The 12,418-nt window shown below is 44.4% G+C and overlaps 1 protein-coding gene across 1 annotated transcript in view; it reads left to right on the top strand.

Annotated features, from left to right (window-relative positions):
- The window catches only part of RANBP10 (RAN binding protein 10), a 1,189,242-nt gene that overhangs the window by 483,136 nt on the left and 693,688 nt on the right, over positions 1–12,418 (top strand). The window contains exons 5-6 of the mRNA XM_069655248.1: positions 5,186–5,208; positions 6,214–6,398. Of these exons, the coding sequence (XP_069511349.1) occupies positions 5,186–5,208; positions 6,214–6,398 (208 nt within the window). The remainder of the gene's footprint in view (positions 1–5,185; positions 5,209–6,213; positions 6,399–12,418) is intronic.

Genomic DNA, 12,418 nt, shown 5'->3' with positions numbered 1-12,418 from the left:
CGCATGTGTCCTTTCCTTGGACTCGGAGAAGGCCTTTGACAGGGTGGAGTGGCGCTACATGGAACTCCTCCTCCGCAGGATGGGCTTTGGAACTCACATCATGCTTTGGATAGCTGCCCTCTATAGAGCCCCAACGGCAAGAGTACAGGTGAATGGGACATTGTCCGAATCATTCCCCCTCTCCCGCGGGACGAGGCAGGGATGCCCACTCTCTCCCCTGATGTATGTCCTCACGATGGAGGCATTGGCAATAGCGGTCAGAGACCACCCGGATATCGAGGGTATTAAAAGGGGTGAAGTTGAATTCAAGCTCTCCCTGTTCGCGGACGATGTCCTGGCCTACCTGGTGGACCCGGGCTCCTCGCTCCCCCCCCCTTCCTGGCCCTGGTTTCGGCATTTGGATGCTTTTTTCGGGCCTAAAAATAAACACCGGGAAATCTGTCATGCTACCAATGAGAACAATAGACCCAGTGCTAGACCCTCTGGACTTGTTTCACGGGATTAAGGTAGGGAAGGTCGCCATAAGGTATCTGGGGGTACTGCTTACCAGGGACCTAACGAACTTGGGAGCAGCTAATTACGACCCCATGATTGCGGTGATCACTTCAGACTTGAGGAGATGGGGGAAGATGATCCTCTCTTGGTACGGCCGAATGACTGCAGTTAAAATGAACATACTCCCATGGCTCCTGTACCTCTTCACTGCACTCCTGACCAAAGTCCCAGCACAGAGCTTCAGAGATCTACAGAACGGGGTACGAGACTTTGTATGGCATGGGAAAACCCCGAGAACCGGAAGGGCCATGTTGACTCTGCCAAGGGAGGAGGGGGGATTTGGGCTACCGGACTTCCACCTTTACTTCTGCGCGGCCTAACTGCGTGTCCTCCTGGAGCACATGAAAGAGGGGCTGGGAACGTACTGGTCTTACTAGAGGATATGGATGCCCACCCTCTAAAGGTCCGAGACCTCCTATGGGCACCACGCAGGAAGATTCCGAAACACCTAAGATCCCATCCGACCCTGGGAGTCCTCTTGGACATCTGGAAAGAGGGCCCCTGCACTGCTGACCTCACCACATGGCCGTCACCGATGTCCTCTCTCTGGGGCCACCCTATCAACCTGCGAGGGCAGGGGTTCAGGCATTCTCAGATCTGGTCAGATAAGGGACTGGAGTGGGCTGGGCAGATGTTCAGAGAAGGCGAATTCCTGTCTTATGAGGACCTGGAAGATGCTCTCGGACAAGGATCACTTTCCATCTTCGAATACCTCTGCCTGAAGGGCATCCTCTGCGACCAATCATGGGGCCCAAACCTGAGGAGGCAGTTGACTCCCTTTGAGAAGCTCCTTGACTCAGCGACTTCCAGGAAGGGGGAGGTGTCTTGTATGTATAAGATATTAAATACCTACAACTTACAAGGAAGAAGGAGCTTCTGCTCGTTCTGGAACGACCTGGCAGGTGAGAATCTCTGAGGATGCCTGGGCCAAAATATTCAAGATAGCATTTCACGGGAACCTATTCACCTCGGACATGGAGCATAACTTCAAGATATTACAGGGGTGGCATAGAGACCCTGTAAAACTGTCTAAAATGTTCTCTGGGGTGTCACCAAGGTGCCCGAGAGGTTGTGGGCAGATGGGATCTAGAGGCCACATGTGGTGGTCCTGCCCGAAAGTACAGACCTACTGGGAGTCAGTGAGGGACTGGATAGCGGAAGTAACAGAGGACCGCTTGCCGCTAGACCCCTTAACGATGCTGCTGGGCCTCCCCCCGGAGGAAACAGAGCTCCACCGATATCCAAGGATGTGGGAAACCATGCTGAGAGCGGGCAGAGTTGCCCTGGCCCAGAAATGGAAGAGTCCGGAAGCCCCATCCAAGGAAGACTAGCTGAAAAAAGTAAAAAACATGTTTCTGATGGACAAACTGCCATGGTAAACAATGACCCTAGCTCATTACCTGGTACGGGGTGCAGCAATCCTGGGGATGGGACGTTCATTGAACTTAAGGGAAGATGCCCATCCATAAGGGAACGGGTCTAGCCCCGTAAGACAGGCCACCATGAGCTGGGCCCCCACAACCTGGGGTACGGCTGCAATAAGTCAGCGGAAGACACGGTCACGAATCGCGTCGCCTTCGAGGCTCAGGAGATGGAGCCAATGCAAGGAGTCTCCCACGAAGAAGTCACTGGAATGGACGCGGGAAGAGGGGGGGGTGGGAAGGGTTCGGGGTGGGGTTGCAAAGGGAGGGGGGGGGGAAGGGGTTGATCAGTTCTTTTTGTTATATAAAAATGCAAATAAAAACTAAAGTTTAAAAAAAATGCGAACATGGGGTTGTCCCGAAGATCTAACGGCAGCAATTCGAGAGCTTCATACTGAGACTTCCATCAAGATCCAATCAGATCAAACTAGGACCTTGTTGGCCACAGTTAAAGCACATAACTGCGTAAAACGAGGATGCCCCCTTTCTGCAGCTATATTTAGCCTGTTTATATCTGACATAGGAATATCTATAGATGCAGTAAATTCATTTCCACCAAAAGTAAATAACTTGCATTTAAGTTGGCTCCTATACGCCGACGATTTAATTCTGATGGACTTAACACCCATTGGATTGCAAAGGAAACTTGATGTCACTCAGCGCTATGTAATCGAGAATCGACTCAAGATTAACACAAACAAATTTGAGATTCTCGTTCTTAAGAACTTGAAAGGTGGTGCCTCTAAAAGCACAAAAAAAACAAGATGGTCGCTAGGCGGAGACACAATGCTTACATCACAAAGCGTAAAATATCTAGGAATGGTCATAAGGTCCTGCATTAACGATGGCCCTTGGATTGCAGACACAAAAAGGAAATGTACGCAACTAGCGAGTCCAGCTTTAATCATGAAGAGAACATTTGGAAAGTTTTTGCTTAAACCGCTGTTGTTCCATCAACAAAAAGTAATTCCAGTCTTGATATATTGGGCCGAAACCGCATTGGGGTGTTCCCATGAAGTATGGTCCTCCTTGGAAAATAAATTTTGGGCGAAAAGTACTGGGATTACCAAAGGGGACAATGACGTCATGCATAAGATATGAACCGTCTCTCATATCACTTCATGCTGGAACTTGTTATCCTTGTTTCAAAAAACTCGTGCTCGAGAACATATTCCACAATTTGAAATTCTTCATAGTGCCTCGTCCTCCAAGCAGAACTTCGTGTCCATGTGGATTCACAGATGTGAATGTATGTTGGCGGAATTTGATATCAATATCGCAATGCTCCCCGAAAATCCAAATGCAGCAAATTGAAAATCTGGCGACTTGATTGGGAGCTAACATGCTCACAGAGAGCAATGGCTAAATCTATGATAGATGTGCTTGCTGAAGCACGTGCTTTTAACACCACACGTTACATCATTTTGTTCCCGGATCCAAATGCATAAAGACGCTTCATGATTTTGTATGAACTTGTTTAAAAAAAGGAGCGACTTCGAACATGGAGGTGCAATAAAAACCTAAATCCAAGGTGCAGATTTTGTACAAAGGAAATCGAATCACTTAAGCATTTGGTGTTATTCTGCTCCTATTTTCGAACTGAGAACATTTCATTTGGGGCACTGGAGCGTAAATCACCCATCTTTTTGTGCGGATGAATGGTGGGGACACATGTTTAATGGAACAGACTCGAAATTGTTATTTCCTTTGACGCATTTTTTAGCAATAATCGGAAATCAGTTGAGCTTGGACGCTTGTTGAAGGCACTTGAATGTAATTGAAAGTCCCCTGGGGAAGGTTTAGATGTGGACATGTGGGGGGAAAAAAGATCAACTGAGAGTGATGTGTGTTTTGTTTTGTTTCTAAATCATTTTAAAGGTTTGTATAAACCAATAAAACATTTTTTTTAAAAGATCTTGTTTGCACACTCACATACGCCTTTGGCACATTAGGGTGGAGGAGACTGCTGCACTACCTGTCTCTATTAGCCATTTTGGGCTTGCAGTGAACAGAAAAGAGGGTGGAGGGAGCCCTGAAGGCAAGAGGAATACAGGGCGATCTGTGTTTTCATTGAACAGTGTAACGTAAATAGCTAGGTTTGCTGCACAAGTGGCAATTTAATTAGCAAACCTACATCATTACACAATTACATTAATTGCATTGCTATTACATAGCAAATAGCTTATTTTATGCCTTGTAGTATGTGAACACATTGTCGGTCTCCTCCATCAAAATCAATATGCCAGACCTCTTGCTGCAGTTTGTTTCCTGCCAGGTGACCTATAACGAGCCATTGTTTTCCTTTTCTTGCAATAAAATCAAACTTAATGGAAAAAAGGAGAATGGCAATCGAGTTACAATTTAGGGATTTTATTGTGTAAAGCAAAAGAAAAAAACGAATTAATGAACACTTTAAAAATGTTACTTTTCATTTGATGGAAAAACTGCCATGAAATGTAGCACCAAAATGACATGAGCTGCCTTTCCCACCTCTCGTATCTGGGTCAACTTGTTCTTCCTTCATTGAGTCCCAAATCATTCATTTTTCTGGTCGTTTTTGAACATGTGCTATGTAAAGCGCGGCATTAGTTGTCTCATTGATTGTATTGAAGTTCTGATTCTTGAGGACATTGCCCGTGAAGAAAAAGTTTACTAGAGATGTAGTTTCGCATTTGGTGTACACAATAAAACGGTACCATATGACTGTAAGGCTAACGAAACATGAAAAGAATTTAACAGTAGAAAGCACTTTATTTTAAAAAAACATGTTAAATTGGTCGTAATTGGTGCAGACATAGTTTGTCCAAAATAAATCCATGAAGGAAAGCCATAAAAAAAATTCAAGTGTTGATCGCTGCTTAATCACACAACGTTGGATGGTAAGTGACATGCAAATTGTGTAACATATTTAAACAATGAAGGCAACAGACAAAACCGTAACGATGGAATAGTACAAGGACCTATAAAGTTGCTTGTCACAACAAGAATGGAGGCTTTGTTAATGTTGGGGGGGGAAAAATAATCAAACACCTCCAAGCGATTAGGTCTGGTGAGGAGTATGTGGCTGTGTACACGCTTCAGCAATAAATGTTAGAAACTCCCTCGGGACCGATTTGATTATAATGACTATTGTTAATTCAGCCATGGCTAGTTTAAAGTTGAGAATGTATTTGAAAATATGCTGATCTTTTCCATGTTCCTCTCCACAGGTATAGCCTTCACAGACCTCCCTGTAAGTATCATTGAAACCATTTGCAGTGATGAAGCAGTTGATATTTGTGAGTGATTAGTGTGTAGATGAAATTGACCCATCCTAGTGCTGTCACCATTGGTCACATTGGTCACTACTTTGCCATATAGTCTTGGCTAGAGGTGCTGTGAAGGAAACGTATACAATCTGTGTGGGATTTTTTGGGGATAACCTACCCAGCTCCAGAGTCCATAAGACCAAATGGAGGAAATTGATTCTATACATGTTAAATCTTGAAGCTGCAAGTGGGAAGTTTATATGTAATTAGTGTTTTTCCATGTCCTCCTTCCACCACTCACTAAAATAACCATTTCAACTACCAGAGGCCTCCACACGCTTGTCAAGTATTGTTCCAACCTGTCTGTTCAATCCTGGCAGCTCTTCCTCCTGCCCTTTGTGGCATTGGACATCCCCCCCCCCCCCAGTCCCTTTATCTGTCCATGTTGGAACGGAGCTAGTCTTGAGTCCCATTGGGTAGACTGTCAGCCATCCGCTCCTTCCCTTCTGTTGTCCCCTTTGCCCACCAGCGGTCTCCCGTCTGCTTTCCTCCAACAGGCATCATTTTCTCTTGTCCCATGCTCCTGCAAACATCCTTTCCCCTGTCTAGCTCTCTGGCTGGCAATTCTCACCTGTGCTGGGGCTGGGATACTGCCCACCTTCTCTTTGAGCCTGTCAGAAGCCCACTCTGCCTGCTATCCTGTCCCCCCTCTGGCAGCTTTTCCTTCTGTTCAGTCCTCTTGTCATTCTACCAAACTTCCTGTATGCCTTTCCTTATGTAAGCCCATCCAAATACCTGTCCTCACTGCTTGCCATCCAGCTCATCCTATAGTTCCCCCCCCCTCACCCTTTCATTAGATGTCTCACACCGCCACACTCCACTTGACTAATTTGAGGGCATTACAAACCTGCTTGGCTTATGAACTGAATCCACTAATATCATTATTCTGTGATTGCTTGAGAATCTAATGGCAGGTTTCTTTTTTGCAGTCCAATCTGTACCCAACAGTAGGTCTCCAGACGCCGGGTGAGATAGTAGATGCAAACTTTGGACAGCAGCCTTTTGTATTTGATATTGACGACTACATGAGGGAGTGGAAGGTGAAGATTCAGAACACGATAAAGCAGTTTCCTGTTGGGGACCGACTTGGGGAGTGGCATGCCATGCTGCAGAAGTAAGAAATCACATACAATGCGTCTCAAACTATTGTTTAATGATTTTATTTTTAATGCTTATGACTGACATATTTCTGATGCTTTTGCATTGATATAATTCAACCTTGAACTGTAGCAGCTCTTTATTGCCTTTCTTGGAATTCTTGTGTACTGATGTACTTACTGTGACCTGCTATTCCATTGACATCACACGCTACTCCTATACCCCTAGCTTGACTTGCAGAATCTAGTACACCAAGTCGTGTTGTAAAGCCAATGGCTCGGTCAACCAATCTTAAACCTTGCTTCTTATCTTATTCTTATCTCACACCACACCCAAACCCTTGATGCTTAGTGTAATTGGATCCATGCTTGTTCTGATATTGATTTATAATCTAGCTTGGTTCCATGGTTGCCTTTGAACAAACTGCCAACCGTAATCCATGCCCTTGTTTTCTGCCTTGTTTGGCATTATCAGTGAGGTGCTGATGAGGTTGAGCATCTTCCTGGCAAAGAGAATAAGAGTGTAAAAAGTTAAAATGTCAATCTACTAGCCAGGCATCAAGTCGCTTGCCTTCTCAATTCCCTACTTACACACAACACACCATTTCTTACTCCACAAGAGCGAGTTACCACTACGCAGTGGCTAGCGATGAGTGCACAATTTGAGGCCTGAGAAATGGTATTCTAAATGATTCAAAAGTGAAACCATGTATGCACATCTTTTCCATACTTCTACCCACAAGCTTTGGCACTGTTTATATCCCGATGCTTGCATTGCCAGAATTGCCAGCATTAAGTCTCCCGCTGGTAGCCTTTCAACTTCATTATCAGTGTGTCTAAAATGTGCCTTGATTGTGCAGTAAGGACTTAAACATTGGCCCACAGCTCAGCACCATCTTCAAATACTTTTTCTGCCTGCTTACAGGAAGTTCTCTGCAGACTTCTGCTGACATTCTAACCTTTTAGAGGAATGTTTGTTTCAGTTTCTCTATTCTGTAATAGTTTGACTGATTGCAGTGAAGTTTGCTTCTATGAAATGAGTGGTGGAGGCTAATAATGCAAGAACATTGAGTGGATTCAATCAAATGAATCTGGTTCCCTTTTGCTGAAAGCCTACATGCTAGGAGATTAGGTTGGGTAGTTGATTCTTCTGTTGACCCCATTGGTTGCTGCTGTGGAGAGGATTCTAGTTTTGCCTGGTCTAAATTGAGCACTTGAAGTCTATGCTCTGGTCACCAAAAATGTTAAGACTTGTATCTTGTTGATTCCTCCATTGTCTTAATAGCATGTTTGCTTTACAAACAAGCACCTTTTTAGATCCAAGTCCTTTCTTTGGTCATACGACACACATGAACCTTGAGGCTTCTGATCCTTTTGATATTGATATCAGAGTTCCTCATAGCATCCCCTGAAAGATTGGAATTATGCTGTTACCCAAAATTAATGCTTTGCCAAATTCCATTTACACATCCGAGGTCTTTGATGGGTTGGTGTTGGTGTCCAAGACTTTCGCATATATGCAAGGAACTTTGTTATGAACATTTAATCAAAACTCTACCTTTTTGAAGAGGTTTCCCTGCATCAACCTAGAAAACGCTTGCAAAAGTTCTGGTCTCCTATTGCTCTTTAAGTAGCTAATTTCCCTTCACATGCTCCTTATTGCAAAATGATTTTATTGCAGATCTTGAACCTGCAGCAGAGTATTGTATTCTTTTGATTTCCAGACACAAAGCAATATGGTTGCTAGAGTATTCTGTGCTTTCTCAACTTTTCCCTCTTTTGATTCATGTTTTCTGGATTGGGAAAGTAAACTTGGAGAACAGTCTGTTCCACAGATTCTCTGATGTTATGTCTGGGCAAAGCATCATCTGTTTTTGCTTGCTGTGCTCCGAGACTCGAGAGAAAGCAGTGCATTTTGAAATGCTCCCATAAGGACAATTAGATTAATTTGTTTGACCTGACACAAAGAAGGAATGGAGTGCTGTACATAATAGCAGGCAAGCATACAGACAATGCATGTATGGTAGACTGGAAAAAAACAGAAGTTAATGAGTTTTGGCCGATGGGTAATGGTGACAATACCATAAAGAGATAGTACATACAGAGGCAAGTTGGCATTTACAAAGTACAGAGTCCTCACTAAAGATGTGTTTTGGGTTTTCAACTATCTCAGCAAGTGCTGGTGACAGGTGCTAAAGAAAATATTTTTTAAATAAAGATCTCATTTGAATTGGAGGGACCTAGCACATCTTAAATGCAGAGGGTGATTCTTCCATACTTTTGGTGCATGGCAGACAAAATATGATTTCCCTGTTCTCGCCTCCGTAGCGGCTGCTTTTTTGGAAAGACCGTCCAATTTGCTGGTATTTTAGGGCTTGTTAATTCAACAAGCCCTGAACTTAATACATGCAGTAAGGTGACCGCAAATCTTAAGCAGAATTGTGGTGATTTGTTTAAGTATCCTATTGAATAAGTGTGGTATTGTAGTGCAGGACCGCCTTGTGAGATGGTAGGCCCCAGAAAACTTATAAAGCAGAGTGTTGCCACTGTTTGTTTGCAATATCACTAGGACTTGAGTAGTTTAGTAGTTGAAAATAAGAGTAAAGAATAAATTACTTACCAACTGTAACGTTCTTTCGATTGGATGTTCCTCCCACATATTCCTCATTTTAGGATATATCCTTATCTTCAGCTTTGCTCCTTTGGAAAACATTTTCTCTTTCTCTCCACCAGAGGGCTCTCCTCTCGATTCAGCGGAGTCGATGTCCCTCAGCGGCATCCGTCGAGCATCGACTTCATCCGCTGTATAAATGCCTAGAGTTACCGTTGGCCTCAGTTCTGTTTTTTCGTGTATTATAGCCCATGTATTTTAGTTAAAGGGCGTGCCTCTTTTGACCCAAGCCTTAAAAGAATTTAGTGTGTAAAACACGTAAACTGTACTGTGGGGTTGTCTGGGAGGGTCGATGAGGAATACGTGGGAGGAACATCCAATCGAAAGAACGTTACAGTTGGTAAGTAACTTGTTCTTCAAATGGATTGTGTCCTCCCACGTATTGCTCATCTTGGACTCCCAAAGCAGTTTTGTTTTGGATGTGGGAGTACAGAAATGTTCTAGTCATGTACAGAATGAAGTACAGATTTAGCAAAGAGACCTCCTTGAGAAGAGGTGGAATCTAGAGTATAATGTTTTATAAATGTATGCATGGAGGACCGTGTGGCTGCTGCACAAATATCTTGTATAGTGACACCCCTTTTTAGTGCTGTAGAAGTTACCATGCCCCTGGTTGAATGAATCCTCAGCCCATCTGGTGGTTCTTTCCCAGCCAATCTATATCATTCTGTTATAGCCAAAATTATTCATCTAGATAATGTTTTAGTTACAGCAAGTCCTAATTTGCGGCCAGTGTATCCTTCAAAAAGTTGATCACACTGATGTATTTTTTTCAAACTTGAAATATAGAAGCTAAGAGCTCTTCTGGGATCTAGTCTATGTAGCCGTTCCTCTTTCTTGCTTGCGTGAGGAGGGGGGTAGAAAGTAGGCAAAGTTATTTTTTGTGACAGGTGAACATCTGAAACAATTTTTGGCAAAAAAAGTTTGACCCTAAGGACAACTTTATCTTTATAAAAGATGGTGTGAGGGGGACTGCTAGAAGCGCCTGTAACTCACTTACCCTGCGGGCTGATGTCAATGCTACAAGAAGTATTGTTTTCAAAGTAAGGAGCCTTAGTGGACAAGAATGTAAAGGCTCCAATGGAATGCCTGTGAGGAATTTTAGAACCAAGTTTAAATCCCACACAGGAACTTGAAAAGGTGTTGGAGGAAACACATTATTTAGACCTTTTAAGAATTGAATTATTAAGGGTATCTTAAAATAAGATTTTTCCTCTGAGGAGCACTCGAAAATGGAAAGCGCTGCCAAGTATCCCTTTATCGTACCAACCTGGAGCGCCCGATTAGCCAAGTGTAATAGAAAAGATAATATTGTGGGAATATTACATTGAAACCACATTCTTTTCACTGCACCAATTACTGAACTTGTTCCAAAGACACTGATGCAGAGATTTGGTTACTGTTCTTCCGGCTGAAAGCAAAATTTCCATCGCGTCACCTGAAAGGTCCCAATCCTTATATATCTCAACCTCTCAGAAGCCATGCATGAAGGTTGAGTGTGTTGACCTTTGGATGGAGAACATGACCTTCCTCTCGCGAGAGATCTCTTTTTGGAAGACGTATTGGAGGGCAGATGGACATGTCCAGAAGGTCCGGTTACCACGTTCTCCTGGCCCAATCCGGGGCAATTAGGATCATGGTTTTCCTGAACTTTCTCAACCTCCTTATTACTTGAGGGATCACAGGGACTGTAGGGAATGCGTACAGAAGTGGAAACTCCCAATCCACCACTTAACACGTCCCCTAGAGCTCTTCTCGGGGGGGGAAATCCCTTTAGCAGTACAGTTGGCACCGTTCATGAACAGATCCACTGGGGGGGTTCCCCAAAGGGCGAAGATCTCTTGAATGACTTCCTGAGCTAGCTCCCACTCGTGAGACACTGTACTCTGCCTGCTCAGAGCATTCGCTGCTGTGTTTTGCCCTCGGGCTAGATGAATTACTGGTAGGGATCCCTTCTTGTATTGCCCAGAACCAGAGCTGCATTGCCTCTCTGCATAGTGCTAGTGACCCTACTTCTCCTCTCTTGTTGAGGTAGAACATGGCCACCGTGTTGTCCGTCATTATCAGGACATTCTTTCCCTGTACAGAGGGCAAGAAGGCCTTCAGCGCTAGTCTGATTGCCCTCAGCTCCAATAGGTTGATGTTTAGTTTGGACTCCGATGGAGACCAACGACCGCTGATTGTCAGATCCTTGATATGGGCTCCCCATCCCGTGAGGGAAGCGTCCGTTACTACCGTTATCTCCGGCCATGGTTGCCAAAAAGATTCTCCTCTGAGGATGTTGTCTGCAAGCCCACCATTGTAGATCCTGTGCTACCTTGGCTGGAACTTGCAAAAGATCTGACATTTCCCCTGAGAATTGGGACCATTGAGTCCTGAGAGCCCATTGAAGGGATCTCATTCTCAATCTGAGTTCTGGCACCAGAAAAATGCAGGATGTCATAAGGCTGAGCAACCTGAGAAAATCGAAGACTGCTAGATGCTGAGCATTCTGGAATTTTATTACCATCTGCAGAATGTGGTGAGCGCTCTTCGGGAGGCGAGGCTTTGCCTGAGCATGTATCCAGGACTGCTCCGATAAACTGGAGTTTCTGTGATGCTATCATGTTTGACTTTTTTAAATTGAGAGAAAAACCTAGTTTCTGAAGGAAGTGGCAAGTCTTGGACAGATGATCCTGGGCTTGTTCTGGAGAACATGCTCTGATCATCCAATCGTCCAGATGGGGTAGACATGAATTCCCCCTCTCCTGAGACTCGCTACCACCACCACCACCACCACCATCAGCTTGGTGAAAACTCTTGGGGCGGTGGGCAATCCGAATGGCAGAACTCGAAACTGATAGTGAGAATTGCTAATCACAAACCTCAGGTACTTTTTGTGCTTGAGATGGATTGGCAAGTAAGCATCCTGAAGGTCCAATGATACCAGCCAATCCTGGAGTTGGAGAGCCTGAAGGATCTGGGAAAGTGTGACCATCTTGAACTTGTCCTTACTCAGGAAATTGTTCAAGTTTCTCAAGTCCAAGATGGGTCTCAGTCCTCCTTTGCAATGAGGAAATATGGGGAATACCAACCCTTGTTACTCTCCGCTACAGGAACATGTTCTATTGCACCTTTCTGTAGTAGGGTTAAAACTTTGTGCGACAGGAGCGGATCTGGATGTTTGACAGAGTTGTATTCCGGTGGGTGTTTCTGAGGTTTCTTTTGAAAAGGAAGGCAGTAACCTTGGGATACTGTTTCCAGTGCCCAAGCATCTGAAGTAATGCCCCGCCATTCTTCTAGATGCTGTGAGATCCTGCCTCCCACTGGGGTCTTGTGGGTCAAAATCTCAGTGGTTTTGCAGCAGCTGCAGCAGTGGTTGAAGGG

This window comes from Ambystoma mexicanum, chromosome 1p (genome assembly GCF_040938575.1).
Source record: "Ambystoma mexicanum isolate Mex_15411 chromosome 1p, UKY_AmexF1_1, whole genome shotgun sequence".
NCBI classification, from domain to species: Eukaryota; Metazoa; Chordata; class Amphibia; order Caudata; family Ambystomatidae; genus Ambystoma; species Ambystoma mexicanum.
The sequence above is the reverse complement of the archived record's forward strand: the minus strand, read 5'-3'. Positions and strand labels throughout refer to the sequence as shown.